At 46.9% G+C, this 26,736-nt stretch overlaps 2 protein-coding genes across 2 annotated transcripts in view; one reads left to right on the top strand and one right to left on the bottom strand.

Annotated features, from left to right (window-relative positions):
- ZDHHC15 (zinc finger DHHC-type palmitoyltransferase 15) overlaps window positions 1–4,145 on the bottom strand; it is a 33,211-nt gene extending 29,066 nt beyond the window's left edge. The window contains exon 1 of the mRNA XM_070759647.1: window positions 3,922–4,145. Coding sequence (XP_070615748.1) covers window positions 3,922–4,039 — 118 coding nt within the window. The 5' untranslated portion in view covers window positions 4,040–4,145. The remainder of the gene's footprint in view (window positions 1–3,921) is intronic.
- An 8,979-nt stretch (window positions 4,146–13,124) lies between these two features.
- NALF2 (NALCN channel auxiliary factor 2) lies at window positions 13,125–25,903 on the top strand. The gene is made up of 4 exons (XM_070760140.1): window positions 13,125–13,751; window positions 23,764–23,935; window positions 25,433–25,575; window positions 25,639–25,903. Exons 1-4 carry the CDS (start codon window positions 13,125–13,127, stop codon window positions 25,867–25,869), a joined length of 1,173 nt encoding a protein of 390 aa, XP_070616241.1. The 3' UTR covers window positions 25,870–25,903.
- Window positions 25,904–26,736: the final 833 nt, after the last annotated feature.

The raw sequence follows: 26,736 nt of genomic DNA, 5'->3' as shown, positions 1-26,736 counted from the left end.
AATTATCTGCCTTAAAGAACCGAAGGATCTATTGGGTTCTAGGTCAGTGTTTCTCAACCTTGGAAACTTGGAGATATCTGGACTTCAACTACTAGAATTCCCCAGCCAGCATTTGCTGGCTGGGGAATTCTGGGAGTTGAAGTCCAAATGTCTTCAAGTTGCCATGGTTGGGAAACACTGTTCTAGGTCATGAGAAGTGATAGTGCCACTTTTTACTGCACTAATAAGGCCACACTTGGAATATTCTTCCCACTTCTGGTCACCACAATACAGAAAAGATTCTGAGGCCCTAGAAAGAGTACAGAGAAGAGCAACAAAGTGATAAGAGCTCTGCAAGATAAACCATATGGTGAATAACTGTTCATCATATGGTTTATCTTGCAGAACTCTTATCAGGGAAAGAGCTCTATAGGGGGAAAGGTACGTCTAGGAAGCAAAGGATTAGGGGTGATGTGGTAGCGGTCCTCCAATACTTGAAGGGAAGAGAGGGTCAAACCCCCCCCAACTCCATGGCACCCGAAGGCAGGACAAGAAGAAAAAAACTAATTAAAGAAAGATCCTAGCTGCAACTACCCTGTTTTCCGGAAAACAAGTCACCCCCAAAAGTAAGAGATAGGAGAGGTTTCGTAGATTTGCCTAATATAAGGCATCCCCCGAAAGTAAGACGTAGTAGATGTTTCATTTCGCAACATTTCCGAACAGAACATATATAACATATATTTGAAGAAAGTATAATTGTTGTGCATGGAAATAATGGTATGGTAGTAGTAAGAAATTCTTGATACGATTCGGTTTGTCTGGTTATGCTGGTGTGTGATGACAACTACTGTACAGTATATAATAAATGTTGTTGTTGTTTTTTTGTTCAACAATAAATGTGAATTATTCTTCATTGAAAAAAAATAAGACATCCCCTGAAAATAAGACGTAGCACATCTTTGGGGGCAAAAATTAAGATAACACGCTGTCTTATTTTTGGGGAAACAGAGTAAGGAGGGACTTCTTGACAGTGAGAAGAATGGAACAAATCATCCTGGAACTGTGGACGCTCCAGTGCTGGAGGTTTTCAAGGAAAGATTAGATATCCACTGGCGTTTGCCATCTGAAGATAGGAAACTAGACACTCTACAAGGCAATAATATAATAATAAAATAAAATAAAAACAACATAATACAATGTAATGTAATATAATGATTAATAAAATAAACAATAATAAAATAAATATAATAATAATAATAATAATAATAGTAATAATAATAATATAATAATAATAATAAAATAAAATAGAATAGGAGACAGCAAGTTCAAGCAAACTGCCCATCCCAAAAGGTCTTTCTGTAACCGCTTATGGCCAAACTGTATCAATGGTGTGTATGTAAATGATTATGTCTTTTTATTATAAATGGGTTTTTATGGGGTTAGTTTTAGATATTATATTCGACTTCGCTTATTACTTTGTATTTTTTGTATTTGTATTGTATTTTGTAAGCCGCCCTCAGTCCTTCCGGATTGGGCGGCATAGAACTCGAATAAATAAATAAATATTATTTTTTGCATTATTTTGTGGGGCTAGAATGGAGAGGTGCTTGGGCTCTGGAGATAGGAGGGCACCAAGACACCCTACAATGACTCCTGTTAATATTCATTGCTTGGATATCAGGTAGGAAGCACTTCTGGGAGGCAACCTTACTGCTTCACCTTCATGTTACCCCACAAGAGTGTCATAGGGGTCAATTCTGCTGAGAGTCAGAATCCCTCTGCAGACTACAACCCCACTCTCACCTATGAAGAAAAACAGAGTGATTTTGCCCACATTGCTGTTTGTCAAGGTAAATGGGCACGGCAAGGCAAACTTTTCTGGGGCAGCATGTATGTGCATGCCCACAGAATCGGAAAATACCGACCTGGAGGAAATTAAAACTCAACGATTTTCTCTCTAAGATGCAAACTCAGTTTTAATTAACTAAAATAGGGATGAAACTGACTTCTACAAGGCCTGGGAGAAATGGTACTATTGGCGAAGACAACCCCCCCGCCCCTTAAATATTATTAAAAAAGAAGATTGTTCAACAATGATTTCATGTACTGGCAACACACCCTGACGAAAACAAACTTTTCACAGAACTTACGAAAGACATTAATCGACGCAACCTTTAGACACACAACTAACATTACGAACAAAATCCTAAAATATTTAGTGCATGGACTACTTGTTAGATAAATACCAACAATATATACAAAAATCTAACTAACACCATACAATGAACTAATAAAAATCAAGGGAAATTTACACCAACTACATATTTAAATCAGAGGTTGTATATTACGGAAGTGCCAGCTAAATAGCCGGCATGTCTTCTGCTTTTCTCATTTCTTTCTCAATCCCTTTTCTTTTTTCTTTCCCCTAACTTCTCCTTTCTACTATAACTTTCCTATCCTCTCCCTTTCTTCCTTCTCTCTTTATTTCTTTATACAACATATATGATTGATATGTCATGTATTATGTTTATATTTACCTCTGTTTCATTTTTAATGTATTTATTTAATAAAGATATCTTTTTTTAAACTGAATCTGTGGCAGGGGTGTCAAACTCAATGCCCAGAGGCCAGATCCAGCCCACAGCGGACTTAGATCTGGGCCAAAGGGAGGCCCTGAAAACAGCCAAGGTCTGTCCCGCGGTGCTCCGTTTTTGGCTTCCACGGCCTTCTGCAACTCTGTCAAGTCTTAAAATTGCTGAGCTTGCACAGCCCTGTCTTGATATAAATAAGATGTTTAAAACAGTAGCAATCTTTTTTTCCCCAAGCTCTCCTGGAACCAAACAAACAAGCTGAGCTGCTTTTGAGGTGCAGCTTTCACAATATATTGGAAGCGCTTCTTATCAACCGTATCTGAGGCACTAGCGCAGCCCAATACGCCGTAAGTGTGCAATCCGGCTTTGTGTGCATTTTGGTTCTCTTTGCACAACCCCTGTTTTGGTTCAAGGAGGAGGAAGTTACGAAGTCAGGGGAGCAGCATCCTGGAATCAGATGATCCCACAGGTTATCCCAGAGCAGGGGTCCCCAAACCTGGCAACTTTTTAAGACTTGTGGACTCCAACTCCCAGAATTCTCTAGCCAGATATGCTGAAGTCTTAAAGTTTGAAGACCTCTGTCCCAGTGAGTCTGGCTTTTAACCCAGGGGTGGGGAACAGTGGCCCTTTGATGACTTGTGGACTTCAAGTCCCAGAATTCCCAAGGTGCTTCAGTAGTGCCAGGAAATAGCAGCCCTTCACTGCTTAAATGTACACTAGTTAGCATACATGAAAATGAAATTTTGTTGCATACAGCTCTCAAAGGATCACCTTCTCTGATATACTGTACACTAAACATGACAAATATAATATAATATAACAATAATAATAATAATAATTTATTAGATTTGTATGTACTGTATAGTAATGTAATGTAATATAATAAATATAATATAGTATTTATTTTATTTATTAATTAGATTTATATACTGCCCCTCCTTGGCATATAAAATAAAGAAATACTTATTGTTGTCAGCCACCCTTAGGGAGCCGTCCTTAGGGAGTTGAGCGGCATATAAATCAAATAAATAAATAAATTATTAAAAATTATAAATAAAAATTAAATATAATATAATAATATAATAAAATAATAAAATAAAATAATAACAAAACAAAGCGGGTGGAGGCGACTTAAAGGTTGTTGCCCCCCCCCCTCCACCAAGGAATCAGCCCATCCCTCCCGGAAACCCAGCGGGCCACCAGGCGAGGAAAGGCCCCACAAGGCGGCCCGGGGGAGCTGAGGCCCAGTCCCCTGAGGAAGCCTGGGCGGGGGAGGATGGGAGTTGTAGTCCAAGAGCCCTCCCCACCCGGCTGGGGAGGATGGGTCGGGAGCCCCCCCGCGCCCTCCTACCCAGGCAGAGCTCGACGACGTAGGCGTAGTAGGACCAGAGCACCACCAGCGCGATGATGAGGACGGGCACCCAGCCGAAGACACGCTGGCAGCACCGCAGCCCCCTGGACAGCGCCATTCTTGCCGCGGCGCCCTTCGCGGGCCGGGCCCGGCGGCATCGGCGCTCGGCTGAGCGGGGCTGGGCGGCGCGACCCTTCCCACCCTCGCTCGCTCACTCGGCGCTCGGCTGCGGCGCCTGGAGAGAAGCAGGCGGGCGGGCGGGCAGGCGGGCGAGCGCGCGGCGCGAAGGGAAATGTAGTGCAGGAGGCGGCGTGGCAGGCGGCCTCTAGAGGGCGCCCGTAGCTTAACGCGGATAGCAGGGAGAGGCGCATGCGCATTCTGCCTTCGCACGCCCTGCGCTTTCCGGAACGGGGGCGGGGGGATTGCTCAGTGAGCGATTCAAGTTAGAAATAAGGAGAAATTTTCTTGGCAGGGAGAACGCTCGGTCGATGGACGAGCTCGCCTTCAGAAATTCTGGGTCTTGAAAGCTTAGAACTACGACGCCTTAAACATGATCTAAGTATTGCCGCCCCGAGGCTGTGGAGAGGGGCGGCATTCAAATCTAGTAAGTAAGTAAGTAAGTAAGTAAGTAAGTAAGTAAGTAAGTAAGTAAGTAAGTAAGTAAGTAAGTAAGTAAGTAAGTAAGTAAGTAAGTAAAAAGATCATATGCTGCAACGTCCTGCCTATCAAAGACTACTTCAGTTTCAACCACAACAACACAAGAGCACACAACAGATTCAAGTTTAATTTTAACCGCTCCAAACTTGACTGTAAAAAATACGACTTTAATAATCGAGTTGTTGAAGCGTGGAACTCATTACCGGACTCTGTAGTAACCCCCAACATTTTACCCTTAGACTATCCACGGTTGACCTCTCCAGATTCCTAAGAGGAGGGGCGTATATAAGCGCACTAGAGTGCCTTCCGTCCCCTGTCCTATAGTCTCTCCTATATCTCCTATTTCTTCTCTACTATATCCTCTATAAACATCATTGTGTATTATTGTATATTGGACAAAAAATAATAAAAAGAAGAAATTGTGGGTGCTCCAACTCTGAAGGGTTTTAAGAAGAGGCTGGACAGCCCCTTTGTCTGGAATGGTCAGGTCCCCTACTCCAGCGGCGGATCGGACTAGATTAGAGGTAGACATAGTTGGCTCTTCTATGACTTGTGGACTTCAACTCGCAGAATTCCTGAGCCTATCATGCTAGCTCAGGAACTCTGGGAGATGAAGTCCACATGTCATAGAAGAGCCCATTTGGCCCACTCATGGACTAGATGACCTCCAAGGTCCCTTCCAACTCTGTTATTCTATCATGACAGCTCAGGAAGCTCAAACTGCCCAAGGAGTTGCTGATATAGTTCTACAGAGGAATCATTGAGTCTGTCATCTGCACCTCTATAACTATCTGGTTTGGTGCTGCAACCCAACAGGACCGACACAGACTTGAGAGGTGAATCAGAACTTCTGAAAAAACAATTGCTGCCAACCTGCCTTCCATTGAGGACCTGTATACTACACGAGTCAAAAAGAGGGCGGGGAAAATATTTACTGACCCCTCGCATCCTGTACACAAACTGTTTCAACTCCGACCCTCAAAATGTCACTACAGAGCACTGCAGACCAAGACAACTAGACAGAAGAACAGATTTTTCCTGAACGACATCACTCTACTAAACAAATAATTCCCTCAACACTGTCAATCTTTTTACTAAATCTGCACTTCTATTTCTACTAGTTTTTCTCATCATTCCTATCACCCTTTTCCTCCCACTTAGGACTGTATGACTGTAACTTGTTGCTTATAACCTAAGATTTTTATTAATATTGTTTCTTCATTGCTTATTTGACCCCTGTGACAATCGTTAAGTGTTGTACCATATGATTCTTGACAAACGTATCTTTTTCTTTTATGTATGCTGAGAGCTTATGCACCAAGACAAATTCCTTGGGTGTCCAATCACACTTGGCCAATAAAATTCTATTCTATTCCTGCAGCGCCTTGAGATCCAGTTCTGTGGGCATGGTGTGGCTTGGTGGGCGTGGCAGAGGAAAGGATACTGCCCAGAGGTGGGCTGCTAAGGTGGGACAGTGGTGTGTGCTTGCTCCCGTGGCTCTGAGTGCTAATAAAGTCCAGCACCATTCTGCTACTGCACCTGGCACCTGTATGTCTGTGCGCGATTCCGCTACCTGCCCAGGTGCAGTAGCAGAATTGCACTGGACTCTGCTAGCACTCAGAGCCATGGGGGCGAGCACACGTCCCCATGCCACCTTAGCAGCCCACCTCTGATACTACTGTATGAATCCCAGCGACTGGTTAAGTCCACAGAGTTGACCTTCTCTAGGTCCCGTCAACTAGACAATGTTGTTGGCAGGGCTTAGGGGAAGAGCCTTCTCTGTGGGGGCCCTGCCCTCTGGAATCAGCTCCCCCCAGGAGATTCGTTTTCCCCCCACCCTCCTCACCTTCCGCAAGAGTCTTAAGACTCATTTATGCTGCCACACTTGGGGCGATTAGATCTTAGCTCCTGGCCAACGAATGTTACGTATGATTGGTGTTTGAATGGGTAGGATAGATTTTTCACGTTATTGTGGATTTTAGATTAGTCCACCTAGTTTTAATTAATTGGGTTTAGACACTGTATTTTATTGTTCCTTTTATATGTTGTAAGCCAGCCCAAGTCCTCGGAGAGGGGCGGCATATAAATCCAATAAATGAATGAGTGAATGAATGAATGAATGAATGAATGAATGAATGAATAAATAAATAAATAAATAAATCTTATTCCCAGCCAACTCTGGGACCAGACAGAGGCGATCTTTGACAGTTCTCTTAATTACTCCAAATTTCTGCTACTGGTTCTCCAGAACCTTCTGGTTTTCACTCCTGCTGATATACATTATGCTCTGCCGTGGATGATGGGTTGGGTTTGCACACCCTCCTGCCCCAAAGTGAAGGCAGCAGCTTTGTAGCCTGAGCAGCACTGCCACCCATGCCTTCTCCCTCCAGAGGCCAGAGTTGCAGGGCCCAAAGCCAAAGGATACCACTCCGGCTTTTGGGAAGCTTTCGTGCTGAGCAGGATCCCTCCTGGGAGTGAGCCTCTTTCCCTGAGCTCAACCCTGCTTTGTTAGCAGAAAGGGGATAAAGACCAGATAAAGACCAGAGAGAAACCAGGTTTAAAGGGGGTTCCCATTACCTTCTCTGCCTTCTTCCCCCAGAAGCCCCCCAATTCTCAATGGCAACCCAACCTCCCCCACCCCCACTGCCATAGTTTCTTGGCAAGGGGTGAGCTTGGTTCACAGAGATTTGTCTGAAATAGTATAGGGCAGTGATGGCAAACCTTTTTTTCCTTGGGTGCTGAAAGAGCGTGCCTGTGTGCTATCGTGCATGTGTGAATGCCCACACCCATAATTCAATGCCTGGGGAGGGCGAAAACAGCTTCCATGCCCCCCCGGAGGCCTTCTGGAGGCTGGAAATGGCCTGTTTCCCAACTTCGGGTGGGCCCAGTACGCTCGTGTTTCTCCCTCCCCAGGCTCCAAAGGCTTCCCTGGAGTTGGGAGACAGTAAAAAGCCCCCCCCCCCCCCCCTATGGCAGTGATGGTAAACCTTTTTTCCCTCGGGTGCCAAAAGAGCGTGTAGACATGCTATCGCATATGCACGACTGCCCACACCCATAATTCAATGCCCGGGGAGGGCGAAAACTGATTTCCCTGCTCCCCTGGAGACCCTCTGAAGGCTGGAAATGACCTGTTTCCCAACTTCTGGTGGGCCCAGTAGGCTCGTGTTTCACCCTGCCCAGACACCAAAGGCTTCCTTGGAGCTGGGAGAGGGTAGAAACACCCTCTCGTATGCCCCCTGAGGCTCTCTGGAAGCCAAAAACACCCTCCCAGAGTCTCTGTGCAAGCCAAAAATCAGTTGGCCAGCACACACATACACGTTGGAGCTGAGCTAAGGCAACAACTCGCGTGCCAGCAGATATGGCTCCGCATGCCACCTGTGGCACCTGTGCCATATTTGGGAACCAACCTTTCTGAGACAACCCAAGAAAAGGATGTTGGAGTTTTGGTGGACAGCTCAATGAAGATGTCAACCCAATGAGCAGCAGCATTAAAAAAAAAAAAGCAAATTCCATGCTTGGCATGATTAGGAAGGGAATTGAAAATAGGTTGGCAAGTAATAAATAAATGGTGAGACTACACTTGTAGTATTGTGTACAGCTCTGGTCACCGCACCTCAAGAAGGATATAATGGAATGGAAAAGGTGCAAAAAAGGGCAGCAAGAATGATCAAGGAAATGGAGCACTACCCTTATGAAACCAGGTTGCAAAGCCTTGGTCTCTTCAGCCTGGAAAGAAGGCGTTTAAGGGGTGACTTGATCGAAGGGTATAAAATCATGCATGGGATAGAAAAGGTGGAGACCGCCTTCTGCCGCACGAATCCCAGAGACTGGTTAGGTCCCACAGAGTGGGCCTTCTCCGGGTCCCGTCAACAAAACAATGTCATTTGGTGGGGCCCAGGGGAAGAGCCTTCTCTATGGCGGCCCCGGCCCTCTGGAACCAACTCCCCCCGGAGATTAGAATTGCCCCCACCCTCCTCGCCTTTCATAAGCTCCTTAAAACCCACCTCTGCCGTCAGGCATGGGGAAACTGAGATATTCTTTCCCCCTAGGCCTTTACAATTTATGCATGGTATGTTTGCTTGTATGAATGTTTGGTTTTACAAATAAGGGTTTTTTAGCTGTTTTAGTATTGGATTTACATGCTGTTTGTACTACTGTTGTTAGCCGCCCCGAGTCTACGGAGAGGGGCGGCATACAAATCCAATAAATAATAATAATAATAATAATAATAATAATAATAATAATAATAATAACAACAACAACAACAACAACAACAACAACAACAACTCCTCAATCTGTTGTCTGTAATGCCTTCCTCCACCCCCCCGCAGGCCCTCCAGACACCAAAAATGCCCTCACAGAGCCTCCGTGCCAGCCAAAAATCAGCTGCCATGATATATAAGAAAATACATTTCAAAGGATGGAAACCCCCCGACTCTAGCCTGCTAACTAAGTGAGAATCCAGTAAAGGGTGGTCAGTAAAACTTGAATCATTTCAAAGTGCATGTTCCTGTCTCCATGGTAACCTGGGATGATCTGAGAATTAAAGAGAAATTTCAGAGTAGAACCTGCAGAAGGCAACATTTGCCTTCTTTTGTGCCCAATCTCCACATTCACATAATAGAATAGAATTTTTATTGGCCAAGTGTGATTGGGCACACAAGGAATTTGTCTTTGATGCAGATGCTCTCAGCGTACATAAAATAAAATATACATTTGTCAAGAATCATGTGGTACAACACTTAATGATTGTCATAGGGGTCAAATAAGCAATGAAGGAGCAATATTAATAAAAATCTTAGGATATACGCAACAAGTTACAGACATACAGTCAACATGGGAGGAAATGGGTGAAAGGAATGATGAGAAAAACTAGTAGAAATAGAAGTGCAGATTTAGTAGAAAGTCTGACAGTGTTGAGGGAATTATTTGTTTAGTAGAGTGATGGCGTTCGGGAAAAAACTGTTCTTGTGTCTAGTTGTCTTGGTGTGCAGTGCTCTGTAGCGACGTTTTGAGGGTAGGAGTTGAAACAATTTGTGTCCAGGATGTGAGGGGTCAGTAAATATTTTACCCGCCCTCTTTTTGACTCGTGCAATATACAGGTCCTCAATGGAAGGCAAGTTGGCAGCAATTGTTTTTTCTGCAATTCTGATGATCTCGGCAGCAGATCACTTTTTCATTCTTTCATAATTTCTGAATCATAACTCTTTACGAGCTCTGCAGGAAGACAATTACTATATACCAGTAGTTGTCAATGTTCTTAAATATCATCCATCCATCCATCATCTGTTTCTATCTTCTGCCTATCTCACTATCCAAAGCAACTCTGGGTAGCATTCTTAAACTGCTATAAAGTAAAAGATCCACATCAGAGAAGGGAGAAATGAATTGAAAAGTCTTGATTTCATGTTCACTATGTACAGTATTTGGAGAGGCTTTGGCGGTTGAGTCCTCAGTCCTGTCAACATGGATTGTTGGCTTACATTTCAGGACCCTCACAAAGAAAACACCCCAAAGTGTTTGGCCCTCTTGGCCCTTTCCTCTTCAGGCCTTTGGATGTTGGCAATCTCCAAAGCCTACCAGGTGGTCTTCCATCCAGCTGTGTCAAAAATTGATAAAAAGGTACACCCCACACATTGAGTGCATGCACACTGGCATTCCTTTGACATACCAGATTTGTTTTCACATAATCTTCGTGCAAGTCAGACAATTCTGCGTGATGTCCAATTCACACATATAATATGCATGCGTGTATGTGAAGGAGCATACTTTGCAAAGTTTCCAGGGCCCAGTTGGCAACCATTAAAATGCTCAGAAAGAATGTTTTTATGATTAGAGTTCTATTTGTCTATTTGTTTTGACTGTTCGGGCTGTAACCTGCAGCCTTCCGCCCACATTAGTCTTAATGGTGCTTAAACATTTCTCCAATTAAAACAAGATACTGTTCATTTCTAATCCCAACAGACATTCAGCAAGGTACCACGGTACCAAAATTGATGAGATTAAAAAAAAAGAAAAGAAAAGAACCAGAACTAAGGGGAAAAAAACCAAGGAAATGATTGATCCACTATTGGAAGAAAATGGCGAGCAGGTGACAGGCAGCAGGGAGAAAGGAGAACTGCTATTCAATCTTTGTACGCTGCTCAAAAAAATAAAATGAACTACAAGTAAATCAAACTTCTGTGAAATCAAACTGTCTACTTAGGAAGCAACAACATCATCAAAAACATTTAAAAAAAAGCACAACAAAGAATGTTCTTTCTGCGCCAGCTCAGGAAGCTCAAACTGCCCAAGGAGCTGCTGATACAGTTCTACAGAGGAATCATTGAGTCTGTCATCTGCACCTCCATCACTGTCTGGTTTGGTGCTGCAACCCAACAGGACCGACACAGACTTCAGAGGAGAATCAGAACTGCAGAAAAAATGCTGCCAACCTGCCTTCTATTGAGGACCTGTATACTGCAAAAAGAGGGCTGTAAAAATATTTACTGACCCCTCGCATCCTGGGCACAAACTGTTTCAACTCCTACCCTCAAAACGTCGCTACAGAGCACTGCAGACCAAAACAACTATACACAAGAAGAGTTTCCCCCCGAACACCATCACTCTACTATACAAATGATTTCCTCAACACTGTCAGACTTTTTACTAAGTCTGCACTACTATTGCTACTAGTTTTTTCTCATCATTCCCATCACCCATGTCCTCCCACTTAAGACTGTATGACTGTAACATGTTGCTTGTAGCCTAAGATTTTTTTATTAATATTGATTGTTTCCTGATTGCTTATTTGATCCCTATGACAATAATTAAGTGTTGTACCTCGTGATTCTTGACAAATGTCTCTTTTTCATTTATGTACACTGAGATCATCTGCACCAAGACAAATTCCTTGTGTGTCCAATCACACTTGGCCCATAAAGAATTCTATTCTATTGACTATTCAAAGTTACAATGGCAGCACCCCTGTGGTCATGTGATCAAAATTCAGACGCTTGGCCACTGACTCACATTCATGATGGTTGTATATGCACCAAGACAAATTCCTTGTGTGTCCAATCACACTTGGCCAATAAAAAATTCTATTCTAATTGACAGTCAATTTCACCTGCTGTTGTGAAACTTTCCTTTCCTCCATTTCTCCTCCCCTTTCCTTTCTTCCTTTCTTTTCCTCCTCTCCTCCATTTTTGCTACCCCGCTTGGCGTTTCACCCCCCCCCCCGCCCCCGTCCGCCGCGCCTCTCGCAACCGGCGCCCCGCCGAAGAAGCCAGGCGAGGCTCCGCGCTTCTGAGCCGCGCAGCCCAGGCGGCTCTTCTGATGCGCTTCGGGAGCTGTCCTTCAGCACCACGGAGGAGGAGGCGCCGCTGTCCAGAAGCCGCCCGGCAGAGGTGGGATGCTAAGTGTCCAGGCATGATTACACTACCTGCCCAGGTGTAGTAGCAGAATTGCTCTGGACTCCACTGTTACCGCGCCGAAACAGGAACAACCCAGATTGTCCGGGCGCGATTTCGCTCCCTGCTCAGGTGCAATAGCCTAAAGCACGGCGAAACACGGTGCCACCTGTGTGTATGGACGCGATTTCGATACCTGCCAGGTGCAGTAGCATAAACCGCGCCGAAACACGGGAGCACCTGCGGGTCTGGGCACGATTTCACTACCCGCCCAGGTGCAGCAGCAGAATTGAGAGCCACGGAGGGCAGCACTTCTCCCCGTCCCACCCTTAGCAGCCCACCTTCTGCCGCCCGGCCAGCCGCTTGGGCTTCCCGGCTCCGGACCGGCCGGGCGAGCGTCCCTCCCCGTCCCGCACGGCGGCGGCGGCGGCGTCCTCGGGGGGCGCCGCGCGAAGGAAGTGTTCCCCGGCCGCGCATGCGCCCTGGCCTCTGGCCCACTCCCCCCCTTCCCGACCCGAGCGCTCCCTCAAGGTGTTCCCTGCCCGGCGGAAGATGGCGGCGGGCTGAGGCGAGAGGGAGGCGGGAGGCGGGCGAGCGCGGGAGGGGGGAGATGACGGGTAGGCCTGGCCAGGGCCGCGGCGCCCGGGCGCTCCGGAGCGGCCTGAAGCGCAAGAGGAAAGGCCAGTGAGGCAGCCCGTCGGGACGGAAGATGGAGCGGGCCGAACGCTGAGCTCGACCCAGCAACCGGGACGCCCGCGAGGAAGAGGAGGCGGAGGAGGAAGAAGAGGGGGGAATGCCCGGACGGCGCGGCGCGGCCTCCTCCCGCCCGGGCCGGCCATGCTGATAGGCGCCGCAGCGGCGCAACACCATGCGCCGGCCCTCGGCCGCCCTTAGCCGCCCGGCGCGGGGAGGCTGGGGGCGTCGGCGCGGGGCTCGGCGGCGGTGGGGCCGGAGCAGCGGGCGGGCTCAGGTTTTGGCCCGCCATGGGGCCGGCCCTCCCCTTCTCCTTCCCTCAGGGCCCGGACAACGGAGGCGGCGGCGGGAGGAGCGGCGGGAGGTGACGTTCTGCCCGCGGAGGGGCCGCCCGCCGCCGCCCCCCGCCGCCCCCCGCTCTCCGCCGCGCCGCCCCGGAAAAATATGACTGGCGGCGCTTGGATGCAGGCAGGAGAACCGGACGCCGCCGCCGCCGCCTCAGTAGCCGGGAAGCCGGAGCGTCGTTCGTGGCTGGGCTCGCTGCTCTTCTTCTTCGCCGTCCTCCTTTCCGACCGCCTGGTCGCTGAGGCGATGGAGGCGCCCGGCCTGGTCGGAGGGCCGCGCAACCGGAGCGCCGAGGGCCCCGCCTCGCCCTGCGCCGCCCCCGCGGACCTGAGCTCGGCCTGCTCGCAGCGGCGCCTCTTCCAGCGGGGCTCCCTGGCCGCCTTCGCCGCCGTGCCTCACCGGCTGCCCGCCGCCCTGGCCGCCCTGGCTGCCTCCTCCTCGCCTCAGTTGGACTTCTTGGCTGGCCACTTCGGGACCTTCCGCCTGGCCTTCTGCGACGCCTACACGACCTGGGACCTCTTGTTGGGCATGGCCGGCCCGGAGAGCCTGGACTGCAGCTTGCCCAACCTGCTGCTGGATTTCCTCTCGGGAGCCCGGCGCGGAGAGGCCTGCAGCAGCTGCCTGGAGGCCTACCAAAGGCTGGACCAACACGCTCAGGAAAAATACGAGGAGTTCGAGCTCCTGCTGGACAAATACCTGCAGGCCGAGGACTATTCCGTCCGCTCCTGCATCAGAGACTGCAAGGTAAGGGAGGGGGGGCAGAAACTCCCGGGCAGCAGGAGATACAGGTGGGCTGTTAAGGTGCGACAGGGACACCTGCTTGCCCTTGTGGCTCTGAGTGCTAGCGGAGTCCAGCGGAATTCTGCTACTGCACCTGGGCAGGTAGCGAAATTGCGCACAGACATGCTGCCTGCCCAGGTGCAGTAGCCAAATTGCACTGGACTCCACAGTTACTGCACTGAAACATGGGTGCCTGCTCTTGAGTGTCCTTGTGCAATTTTGCTACCTGCCCAGGTGCAGTAGCAGAATTCTGCTGGACTCCACAGTTACTGCACTGAAACATGGGTGCCTGCTCTTGAGTGTCCTTGTGCAATTTTGCTACCTGCCCAGGTGCAGTAGCAGAATTGCACTGGACTCCATGGTTACTGCACCGAAACATGGGCATACCTGCATGTCCGTGCCATTTTGCTACCTGTCCAGTTATAGTACCAGAATTGCACTGGACTCTACGGTTAATGCGCCAAAACACGGGCGCCGTTGCATGTCCATGTGAGAGTTCACTACCTGCCCAGGTGCAATAGCAGAATTGTGCTGTACTCCATGGTTACTGCACTGAAACACGGGCGCACCTGGGTGTCTGCGCACAATTTTGCTACCTGCCCAGGTGCAGTAGCATAATTGCACTGGACTCCATGGTTACTGCACCGAAACATGGGCATACCTGCATGTCCGTGCCATTTTGCTACCTGTCCAGTTATAGTACCAGAATTGCACTGGACTCCACGGTTAATGCGCCAAAACACGGGCGCCGTTGCATGTCCATGTGAGAGTTCACTACCTGCCCAGGTGCAATAGCAGAATTGTGCTGTACTCCATGGTTACTGCACTGAAAAACGGGCGCACCTGGGTGTCTGCGCACAATTTCGCTACCTGCCGAGGTGCAGTAGCAGAATTGCACTGGACTCAGCTAGCACTCAGAGTCACGGGGGCGAGTATGTGTCACCATTGCACCTTAGCAGTTTAATTTAACTTCTATGCCGCCCAGTCCTGAAGGACTCAGGGCAGCTTACAACAATATAAAATTACAACAGCAAGTCAAGAAAGAAAACAATCTGCGTACTAAAACCCTGATTAAAACTTGTAGTATAACAACTCAACAACACACAAACGTACCATTCATACAGATTCATGCACGTGGTCAAGCTAGTTGTTGGTGAGATCATCCAAGGGCATGGGGTGAGGTATCATCAGTACGCTGGTGATACCCAACTTTACATCTCCACCCCATGTCCAGTCAGCGAAGCAGTGGAAGTGATGTGCTGGTGTCTGGAGGCTGTTGGGGCCTGGATGGGTATCAACAGACTCAAACTCAACCCTGATAAGACGGAGTGGCTGTGGGTTCTGCCTCCCAAGGACAATCCCATCTGTCCGTCCATCACCCTGGGGGTGGAATCACTGACCCCCTCAGAGAGGGTCCGCAACTTGGGTGTCCTCCTCGATCCATAGCTCACATTAGAGAACCATCTTTCAGCTGTGGCGAGGGGGGCGTTTGCCCAGGTTCGCCTGGTGCACCAGTTGCGGCCCTATTTGGACAGGGAGTCACTGCTCACAGTCACTCTTGCCCTCATCACCTCGAGGCTCGACTACTGTAATGCTCTCTACATGGGGCTACCTTTGAAAAGTGTTTGGAAACTTCAGATCGTGCAGAATGCAGCTGCGAGAGCCATCATGGGCTTCCCTAAGTATGCCCATGTTACATCAACACTCCGCAGTCTGCATTGGTTGCCGATCAGTTTCCGGTCACAATTCAAAGTGTTGGTTATGACCTATAAAGCCCTTCATGGCATCGGACCAGAATATCTCCGGGACCGCCTTCTGCCGCATGAATCCCAGCAACTGGTTAGGTCCCACAGAGTGGGCCTTCTCTGGGTCCCATCGACTAAACAATGTCATCTGGCGGGACCCAGGGGAAGAGCCTTCTCTGTAGTGGCCCTGACTCTCTAGAACCAACTCCCCCCAGAGATCAGAATTGCCCCCACCCTCCTCGCCTTTCGTAAGCTCCTTAAAACCCATCTCTGTCGTCAGGCATGGGGGAACTGAGATAACTTCCCCAGGCCTATATTGTTTATGTATGGTATGTTGTGTGCATGTTTTTTTAAATTATGGGTTTTTAGTTTTAATTATTAGATTTGTATTGTATATTGTTTTTCTATTACTGCTGTGAGCCGCCCCGAGTCTACGGAGAGGGATGGCATACAAATTTAATAAATAAAATAAATAAATAAATAAATAAAATTTAGGGCGACGAGGCCTGTCACCATAGCCAGGTCTTCATGGCAGGGTGGGGGCAGTATGGACATCGGGGGGGGGCGGAGGGGAAGAGTTAATTCCATAGAGCTGGGGCGGCAACAGAGAAGGCCCTCCCCTGCGGTCCCGCCAACCTGCATTGCTTAGCTGATGGGACCTGGAGGAGGCCAACTCTGTGTGCTGTAATTCGTCTCTGGGAGTTATGTGGCAGCCAACCTCTGGCAGGAGACCACGCCCCCAGGGCTTGTCTCTGGCTTTGAGTGCAACAACTGGCTGGCCTGTTGGGACTGTGCTGGCCCCTACTGGGCCTCCCTCCCTTTTCTCTTGATGAGCAGACCGTCTCTCTTGCTGCCAATAAGCAAGACTTTGGCGCCACAGATGGGCTGAGACTGGAGGAATGCCGGCCACCGAGAGCCAGGCCCTGGCTTTTTGCAGGCCGGCTGCTTGAAACACTCATTTTGCTTTCTTTGCAGCAGCCTCCGTCAGAATTTCTTGGGAAGGACGGACATACGTTGCCATCAGAGTTCCTCAGTGACTTGCTGCACAGCCGTGCAAGTCCATCGCTAGGAACCTCGTCTTCCTTGGTAGCGAAATAGCCTTGTGATTAAGTAGCCACTCTGAACTGACCGTCACTCAGGACAACCCACCTTTGCTCATTCTTTTGATCTAGAACTAAGGAGCGTTTTGGAGAAGCTTCTCTCTCATACCTTACTTTGATTTAAAAGGCAATGAATCTGACTTGTTGACAACACTTTCTGTTGCATTATATTTTAATCTCAACTTTTGACCAGGATTGCTAGCTGCTTTGAGCTGCCTTGCTGGACAGAAAGATGGAACGTTTAGTTAGTCTGCATTCCAGTAATTTCTGCTCAAAAAAATAAAGGGAACAAACAACACAATATAACTCAAAGTAAATCAAACCTCTGTGAAATCAAACTGTCCACTTAGGAAGCAACACTGATGGACAATCAATTTAATTTTGTTTTCAGCACATTCAACTTTGTACAGAACAAAGTATTCAATGAGAATATTTCATTCATTCAGACCCAGGATGTGTTCTTTGAGTGTTCCCTTTATTTTTTTGAGCAGTGTAGTTTCCAAACTTCATTTACATCAAAGCCTTTTAGAAATTTTACTTTGGGATATTTGAATATAGGTACAGGCGTAATAACTGCATCCCATGACATTAACACATCCAAAAGACCCTTCCACAAGTTGCCCCTACAAATAATAAACATTTGAGTGTTGGCCAAATGGATGTGGGTGTGCTTGAATCAGCAGAACCTCAGGTCCAGTTCCATGGGTAGCATTTCCAGATGTAACTTGCATAGAACTGGAAGATAGTGTGGGAGACCACAGGCCCCCTACCTGCCCCCCTCAGCCACCTCTGGAAATAAAATATCCCCATTAAGAATGGAAGCCCAGAGAATTAATAACTCTTGCAGGGATGGAGATGAGTAAGAAGAGTTGAAAATATTACCCGGAGCATTTCTAGGTTGTAAAGAAAATTTATCACCAAATTGGGTGTATTTTTGAATTTTTTATATGTTGCAACAATGAATACAACACTCTATTTATCAGGTACTGTAAAATTAATCCTCATATGCTTGGCTGTGTGGATTTTTCTTTGCACACAAAATAATTTTCAGTTTATACAATGTAAGTTTCAGTATTCTTCATATAAGAATTAATTTGAAAGTTTCTTCCTCTCTGAAAAGATTCAAGTTGTTGTTGTTATTATTATTATTATTATTATTTATTAGATTATTATATTTTACATAACATCAAATGCACCATTTTTGGAAAGTGGAATGCTCAGTTTCAAGAAATAAGTACAGGGACACTGATTTTCATACAGATATGGAAATGTAATTGCTATTTTCATTAACTAACTTGGAAGTGGAGGGTTAAATGTACCTTCTCTGTGTCTTCTGATCCCACAATAAATTATTCCTCCTCATTGTAGCATTATATTAAATGTTTATACCATGCATGTTGAATATAACATAAAGTTAAGCTTTTACTATTAGGGGGATCTGGTGTTTCTATTGATATTTGTATATCAGCTTTGACCGTGGAATCTTCATAGGGAGAAGGAATAGAGAGTGCCTGAGATTTTCTGCAGTGTCACAATATGGCAGTGTTGGAAAATAAACCATAATCAGAATGGAGATGGTTTAGTTCCATTGATAATACAATGGATGGGAATCATAATGCCATCTTAACTTTTGGAGGAGGCCAATATGTAGATGTGTGGTTTGTTTACTTTGGAGATTAATAATGATCCAGTACCCATGGGTTTCAGTGTGTCTCCAGTGCTGTCATTTTATTTTGTCAGGTATTCACTTACCTTACACAAAGTAAGTGTTGGCTTCTAACAACTTGTTCATGATCCCAAATTACTCTGGGATCATCACATTTCAGACCTATAGATGTTCTCAGAAAAAAGATCTATGATGAAAAGTGGTGTTAGCGAGGATTTAATTTAAAAGTGTAACTTTTCCCAGGTCATCTACTTTTTTCCCCATTGATGTGGTTATTTAAAAGCAATCTTCAGTTCAGGAAAAAAAAAACCTGGTACTAGAGTATTGCAATACTGTATTGTATTTTGAGTCTATTTTTAGCAACATACCGCCTACTGCTTCATAAATCCCTGCGGACGGTTAGATCCCTCAGTTGGCCTTCTCCAGGTCCCGTCAACCAGACAATGCCATTTGGTGGGGCCTAGGAGAAGAGCCTTCTCTGTAGGGGCCCTGACCCTCTGGAGCCAGCTCCCCCCATAGATTCGTACTGCCCCCACCCTCCTCGCTTTCCGCAAGAGTCTTAAGACTCATCTATGTCGCCAGGCTTGGGACAATTAGACCTTGCCCCTCTGATCAATAAATGTGATGTATGGTGTGATTGGATTGGATTGCCTGACTGAGTGTTATATAGGGTGCTTTGTTTTATACTTATTCTGTGAGCCGCCCCAAGTTTTCGGAGAAGGGCGGCATACAAATCTTAATAAATTGAATTGAATTGAATATTCAAATATCTTTTTTCTGTATTTTCAGATATAGTGCATACATACATAGAACATAGAATAATAGAGTTGGAAGGGTCCTTGGAGGTCTTCTAGTCCAGCCCCCTGCTTAAGCAGGTGATCTTATACCATTTCATATAAGTGATTATCCATTCAAATCTCCTTTTGAAAGACTCCTGTCGCCCACAACTTCTGAAGGCAAGCCATTCCACTGGTGGATTTTTCTCACTGTTAAGAAATTTATCTTTAGTTCTAGGCTGCTTCTCTGCTTGATTAGCTTCCTTACATTGTTTTTGTCTTGCCTTTTGGTGCTTTGGAATATAGGTTGACACACACCCCTCTCTCATTTTTGTGGTAGCCCTTCAAATATTGCAACACTGCTATCACGTCTCCCCTAGACATACCCAATTCCTGCAACCTTTTCTTCATATGTTTTAGGCCTCTGCCCCCTAACGGTCTTTGTTGCTTTTCTCTGCATTATTTCCAAAGTCTCAATATCTTATTTATATTGCGAAGACTGGAACTGAATGCCATATTTATTTTAACTTATATATGAAGCCCTCCATTTTTTTAAGAGTATTTAGAGGTATTGCAAAGTTGCTGAGCTCTCTTGCTCTGCAATACAGATCAGAAAGCAGCTTGAGGAAGTAGAAACCTAATAAAATGGTAATGTTGTGAATGAATATTTCTTCCTCTGGAAAATGGGAAATTGTCTATTCTGAATAAATGCATCCCCTCTAAAGAATGCCCCTAGTTCTTTCATTCTCAATGAAGCCTAATCTATATGTGCTGGTATACCAGTTGTACCCACAGTATACAGTAGTCCTCAACTTATTATGACCGCAATTGAACCCAAAAATTCTGTATAATAATAACAATAACAACAACAACAACAGAGTTGGAAGGGACCTTGGAGGTCTTCCAGACCAGTGTTTCCCAACCTTGGCAACTTGAAGACATCTGGACTTCAACTCCCAGAATTCCCCAGCCAGCATTTGCTGGCTGAGGAATTCTGGGAGTTGAAGTCCAGATGTCTTCAAGTTGCCAAGGTTGGGAAACACTGTTCTAGACCAACCCCTTGCTTAGGCAGAAAACCCTACACTACTTCAGACAGATGGTTACCTAACATCTTCTTAAAAACCTCTAGTGTTGGAGTATTCATAACTTCTGGAGGCAAGTTGTTCCACTGGTTAATTGTTTTAATGGTCAGGAGGTTTCCCCTTAGTTCTAAGTTGCTTCTCTCCTTGTTCAGCTTCCAGCCATTGCTTCTTGTTGTACCCTAAAATGCTTTGGAGAATAGGTTGACTCATTCTTCTTTGTGGCAACATTTGAGATATTGGAAGGCTGCTGTCATGTCTCCCCTGGTCCTCATTTCATTAAACTAGCCATGCCCAGTTCCTGCAACTGTTCTTCATACGTTTTAGCCCCCATTAAGGATCTTAATGCCTAGGATCAAGCTAGACCCCAGGTTCCCAACATAGGGCCCAGGTTCCCCACAGGGGGGCAATTTCATTTATTTATTTTATTTATTTATTGGATTTGTATGCCGCCCCTCTCCGTAGACTTGGGGCGGCTAACAACAGTAATAAAACAGTATATGACAATAATCCAATACATTAACAGGGGCAGTTGGAACCTTGTTTAAGCCTAGTTAATAGCCTTTTAGAATATCTCCGGGATCATCTTCTGCCGCACGAATCCCAGCGGCCAATAAGGTCCCACAGAGTTGACTTTCTCCAGGTACCGTCGACTAAACAATGTTGTCTGGTGGGACCCAGGGGAAGAGCCTTTTCTGTGGCGGCCCCAGTCCTCTGGAATCAACTCCCCCCAGAGATCAGAACTGCCTCCACCCTCCTTGTTTTTTGCAAATTACTTAAGACCCACCTATATCGCCAGGCATGGGGGAATTGAGGCATCTCCCCCAGGCTTTTATAGTTTTATGTATGGTATGCATGTGTTGCATGGTTTTTAAATGATGGGGTGTTTAGATGCTTATTTAATATTAGATTTGTTTACATTGTCACACTGTTTTATTATTGTTGTGAGCCGCCCTGAGTCTTCGGAGAGGGGCGGCATACAAATCTAATAAGTTGTTGTTGTTATTATTATTATTATTATTATTATTATTATTATTATTATTATTATTATTTTAGGCTTCCTCCACATGAACAGTCCACTTTTTGAATAATAAGAATTATATGTCATGGGGGGGGGAGGCCTCAGGATTCTAGAGATGCTTAGGTGGGGCATGGCCAAAAAAAGGTTGGGAACCACTGAGCTGGATGTTTTCATCTGCCTGGTCTTCATGGTGAACTAAACCCACAGAGCTACGGGTGTTGCTGACATCTGGGGAAAAGGGTTTTGCGCTTCCTTCACTGGAATTGATTGGCTGCATCAACTGACCCAGTTTTCCTGTTTGCGTGACACTCTGACTTCATGACCCAATTAAAGCATGTTGCGCAAAACACAACCGCTAACTCTATTAATATTGATTCAAGGAAATGTAGCTTTTATCATAACCCCACCGATGACTTTTTGGGGAGTGTCACAGAGATGCGCCCCCCCCCCTTCAAAAGAAGTTGCCAGATCTTTGATAAATACTGTATTTATATAGATGTGAGAGGTAATTGATGTTTTCTCAGGTTTGAGCTGAACTTGACCCTCTCTCTGGGGCAAACAGTAATATTGAAATGAAATTAGGCAGGAAATTTAAATGAAGCCTCAAGGCAAGAGAAGCAGGAAGAAGAATGACTCCTTCCACAAAGCCATCAGGGCTTGCTTGCTTGGTTGCTTTATTTATTTGTTTATGTATTTGTTTGTTTGTTTATTTATTTAATTATTTTGTCGAGCAAATATAGGATTGTAGTTTGTATAAGCATAACAAAAGTAGTAAATAATGATAAAAGAGGACAGTAGGACAGGGGCAGTAGGCACAATGATACGCTTACACACACCCCTTACAGACCTCTTAGAAAAGGGGAGAGGTGAACTGTAGCCAATCTGAGGTTAAAGATTTTGGGGTTTGGGGAATAAACCACACAGACAGGTAATGTGTTCCAGGCGTTGATCACTCAGGGGAATCTCCGCGCTTCAGCTGACAACGGAAGTCCGGAGGTGGAGTTTCCCAGCGAGGGGAGCCTCAGGGGTATCCCCGCGCTTCGGTTGACAATGGAAGTCCGGAGGCAGGGCATCCCAGTGGCGGCAGCTCCAAGCATCTACTACTCTTTCAATCAAATAATATTTTCTCACGTTGCTTTTGATCTTTCCCCCAACTAACCTCAGATTGTGTCCCCTTGTTCTTGTGTTCACTTTCCTATTAAAAATACTTCCCTCCTGAACCTTATTTAACCCTTTAACATATTTAAATGTTTCGATCATGTCCCCCCTTTTTCTTCTGAGGAGTGGAGGGCCCTTCTCGTAAAGTATCTCTGGACACTTTCTAATGTATTTATGTCCGAAATGCGGTGTGGGTTCTAGACAGATGAGCTGTATTCAAGGATTGCTCTGGTGAAAGTTTTATATGCTCGGGTTTCTTTACATATGAGTAACGTACATCCAACAGTGCTGTTACTGATTTCAACAGGCAGAGAATTTATCTTTTCTCATCTACAGTATTTACTTATAATAGGGTGTCTACCTACAGAATGAACTCTGTTAATTAATTTCCCCACTTAATTGTCTTTAACTGTCTACCAAAACATCAGAAACCAGATCTCTTTTGGTTCCCTTTCTGCTTTCTCCTTTCATCCTTAGAGCTGCTGCTGCAAATTCTTCAAAATTATATTCTTTTATTTTTCTAATCTTTATCTGCTTTTACATCTTTTTTTGCCCTTTGAAGCTTTCTTTGAGGCTTTAGTTTTAGTATTAATATTAAGGACCTTTTATAGAGATATTTAAAGGTTGTAATTTTTTAGCATCACGGTAGTCATTCTAACTTCTAGTTATTTCTTTATTTGTGGAAATTGGTGTAATTTTCTGTAACCAAAAGAAACTAATTTTTATTTAATGATCGTTGGGACATTTCCCTAATGCAAAACTTATCCTAGATCAGTGATTCTCAACCTAGCGATGGCGTTCGGGGGGAAAACTGTTCTTGTGTCTAGTTGTCTTGGTGTGCAGTGCTCTGCAGTGACGTTTTGAGGATAGGAGTTGAAACAGTTTGTGTCCAGGATGCGAGGGGTCAGTCAATATTTTTACAGCCCTCTTTTTGCAGTATACAGGTCCTCAATGGAAGGCAGGTTGGCAGCAATTGTTTTTTTCTGCAATTCTGATTCTCCTCTGAAGTTCTGTGTTGGTCTTGTTGGGTTGCAGAACCAAACCAGACAGTTATTGAGGTGCAGATGACAGACTCAGCAATTCCTTTGTAAAACTGGATCAGCAGCTCTTTGGGCAATTTGAGCTTCCTGAGTTGATGCAGAAAGAACATTGTTTGTTGTGCTTTTTTTGTGACTTTTTGATGTTGCGTGACCATTTTAGGTCTTGAGATATGATAGAACCTAGAAATTTGAATGTCTCTACTGTTGTCTAGTATTGTGAGAGGTGGCAGGATTGAATTGAGCTATTGTAAGTTGAGCTATTGTAAGTCAAGGACCATCCCTACGTCCCAATAGACCCTATTCAGGTCCTTGGGGGGGGGGGAGGAAAGGCGGCGGGCAGATGTTTTTGCTACTGTATTATTGCCTCTGGACTCTTGTTCCTTCCATGCAGGCTGTCTACAAGGCTTGGCTGTGCTCTGAGTATTTTGATGTGACCCAACTACAGTGCCAGCACCGGATCCCATGCAAGCAATACTGCCTGGAGGTGGAGACCAGGTGCCCCTTCGTGTTGCCTGACAACGATGAATTGGTCTATGGAGGGTTGCCTGGCTTCCTCTGTACGGGTAAGACTCGGGGGGGGGGGGCAGGGGGGCTTGAAAGTGTCCCAGGGATGAGCACGGGAGGGAAGGGAGGGAGGGAGGGAGGGAGGAAGGAAGGAAGGAGTGGAAGGAAGGGAGGGAGGGAAGGAAAAGAAGGAACGAGGGAAGGAAGGAAGGAGTGAGAGTAAGGAAGTAAGGAAAGACCTCCCTTTGCCTCGCTGGGTTAGGGCAAATAGGTTGACTGTACACCTCTTAGAGACCAAGCACCGTCTTCTGCCGCACGAATCCCAGGAACCAGTTAGGTCCCACAGAGTTGGCCTTCTCCAGGTCCTGTCGACCAAACTGTCGTTTGGTGGGACCCAGGGGAACAGCCTTCTCTGTTGGGGCCCCGATCCTCTGGAACCAACTCCCCCCAGATATCAGAGTTGCCCCCACCCTCCTTGCCTTTCATAAGCTCCTTAAAACCCACCTCTGTCATCAGGCATGGGGGAATTGAGATATTCCCTTCCCCCTAGGCTTATAAAATTTATGCATGGTATGTCCGTATGTATGATTGGTTTCTTAAATTGGGGTTTTTTACATTACTTTTAATATTAGATTTGTTCATATTGTCTTTTTACTGTTGTTAGCCGCCCCGAGTCTACGGAGAGGGGCGGCATACAACTCTAATAAATAAATAAATAAATAAAGCCCTGTGTAGTGGCATATAAGTCAGTGGTTCTCAACCTTTCTAATGCCGTGACCTTTTAATATAGTTCTTCATGTTGTGGTGGCCCCCAACCATAAGCCTAGTGCCGATTCTTCCAACAGAGCTTTAAGCTGATTGGCAGGAAGGTCAGAGGGACACCCCCACTGTCAATACCTGATTGGTCGGATTGTAAAAATATGTTCCAAGGTACCAGAATAGAAGCTTTAGTTCCTAACACCAGGGGAAATTTGTCTTTTCCCAGGGTCTTAGGTAACCTCTTTAGAACAGTCATTTGACCCCCCCCAAGGGATCCTGACTCCCAGGTTGAGAACCACTGTTCTAAGTGCTGTAGCTATTGCATAGACCAGTGATGGCAGACCTTTTTTCCCTTGGGTGCCGAAAGAGCGTGGGCATGCGCTATTGCAAATGCGCGAGTGCCCACACCCATAATTCAATGCCTGGGGAGGGTGAAAACAGTTTTCCCCACCCCCTGGAGGCCCCCTGGAGGCTGGAAATGGCCTGTTTTCCAACTTCTGGTGGGCCCAGTAGGCTCATGTTTCACCGTCCCCAAGCTCCAAAGGCTTCCCTGGATCTGGGAGAGGGTAAAAACACTCTCCCCCATTCCCTCAGAGGCTCTCTGTAAGCCAAAAACGCCCTCCCAGAGCCTCTGTGCAAGCTAAAAATCAGCTGGATGGCATATACATGCACATTGGAGCTGGGTTAGGGCAACGGCTCGCCTGCCAGCAGATATAACTCCACCTGCCACCTGTGGCACCCGTGCCATAGATTCACCATCACTGCCATAGGTCATTAATGTGCCATTGTATTTCCAGGTTTGTTGGAGAGCCCGCTGCCAGACCCGGAAGCGAAGTGCTGCGACGTGCAATGGGACTCCTGTGACCCCCAAGCGGACCACAGCCACAACACCTCCGCCCCATCCACGGGGTCGGAGTCCCCCCACAGCCCCCGCCATGAAGCCCCCCGTCACCAGCAAGAGGAGCCGAAGGAGCAGCAGAAGGAGCAGCAGCAGCAGAAGGAGCAGGAACGGAAGCAGCACTACCACCTGTATTACCACCACCACCAGTACCCTCCCCCATCTCTGCTGCCGGTCTCCGCAGGGTCTCGCCTCAGCCCCAGCAGGATCCGGCTCTGCGTCCTGGTCCTGATGCTCCTGCACACCATGGTCTCCTTCTCCGGTGTTCACAGCAGTGAGGGCTTGACCTTGGAGGTCCTTCCCGCCGTTGAGGAGGGCATCGCCCGAGATGAGTGACCGGGCGCGAGGGCAGCGCCTCAGGCAACGAGAACGAGCGGGAGAGGCCCCTGCGGGGGAGGGGAGGGGGCATGTGCCTCTTTCGGGGGCGCCAGTTGGGTGACAATGCCGTGCACAGGCCCACCCCACGCACGCCGAGACCCCCTCCGAGAGCGACTCTGAGCGCAGGGCCGCCCAGGGATGCCCAGAGGGCTGGTGTGGAAACACAGCCTCCAAGGGAGGGCTCCAAGAGCTCCCAGCCTAAAGCTGCAGAAGCCAGGCAGGGAAGGGGTGGAAGGGAAAGGGGGAGCAGGGGGCCCCCTGCAAAGGCCAGTGCGAGCCCCCCCACCCCCCGGGGAGTGACCCCAGCTGCTTCTGCCACCACGTATCCTGGGTTCAGGTTCCTGGCCGGGATGTTTCCCCTGCGAAGTGAGTAAGTGGCCTGTGGCAGTAGTAGCTTGCCCAAGATCCTAGTCCTGCGCGAGGCCCAGGCAGCCCAGGGGTGATGACAGGGTTCCCCCTCCCCTGTTTCGTAGACCTCCCTGGCCCCTTCCCCCCTTTTTCTCTGACCTAGAGCTGCAAGAAGTGTTGAAGAGGTCTCCCCAGGCCTTTCTGTCCAGCCAGGGCCCAGGAGAAGTCAGCAGCAGCTTGGGCAGCCCGGAGTCCCCTGTTCCTTCCCAGAAGGGCTGAATTCCTTCACTGTCTGCCTATCATCTCTGTAAGATGTCCTCAAACACATGTGAAATAATGTATTTCTTGCCTGAAAGAGAGACGAGGCATTTCTCTAAAGGGATTACTTTCAAAAATCGGAGGGGCGTCTTAGATCCATTGGGAATATGCCCATAGAAGCAGTTTCTTGACCGTTGAGTTTTTTTCATTCATTCGTTA

The sequence above is a fragment of the Erythrolamprus reginae genome, chromosome 8 (assembly GCF_031021105.1).
Source record: "Erythrolamprus reginae isolate rEryReg1 chromosome 8, rEryReg1.hap1, whole genome shotgun sequence".
Lineage (NCBI taxonomy): Eukaryota > Metazoa > Chordata > Lepidosauria > Squamata > Dipsadidae > Erythrolamprus > Erythrolamprus reginae.
This window is presented reverse-complemented; position numbering and strand designations above follow the sequence as displayed.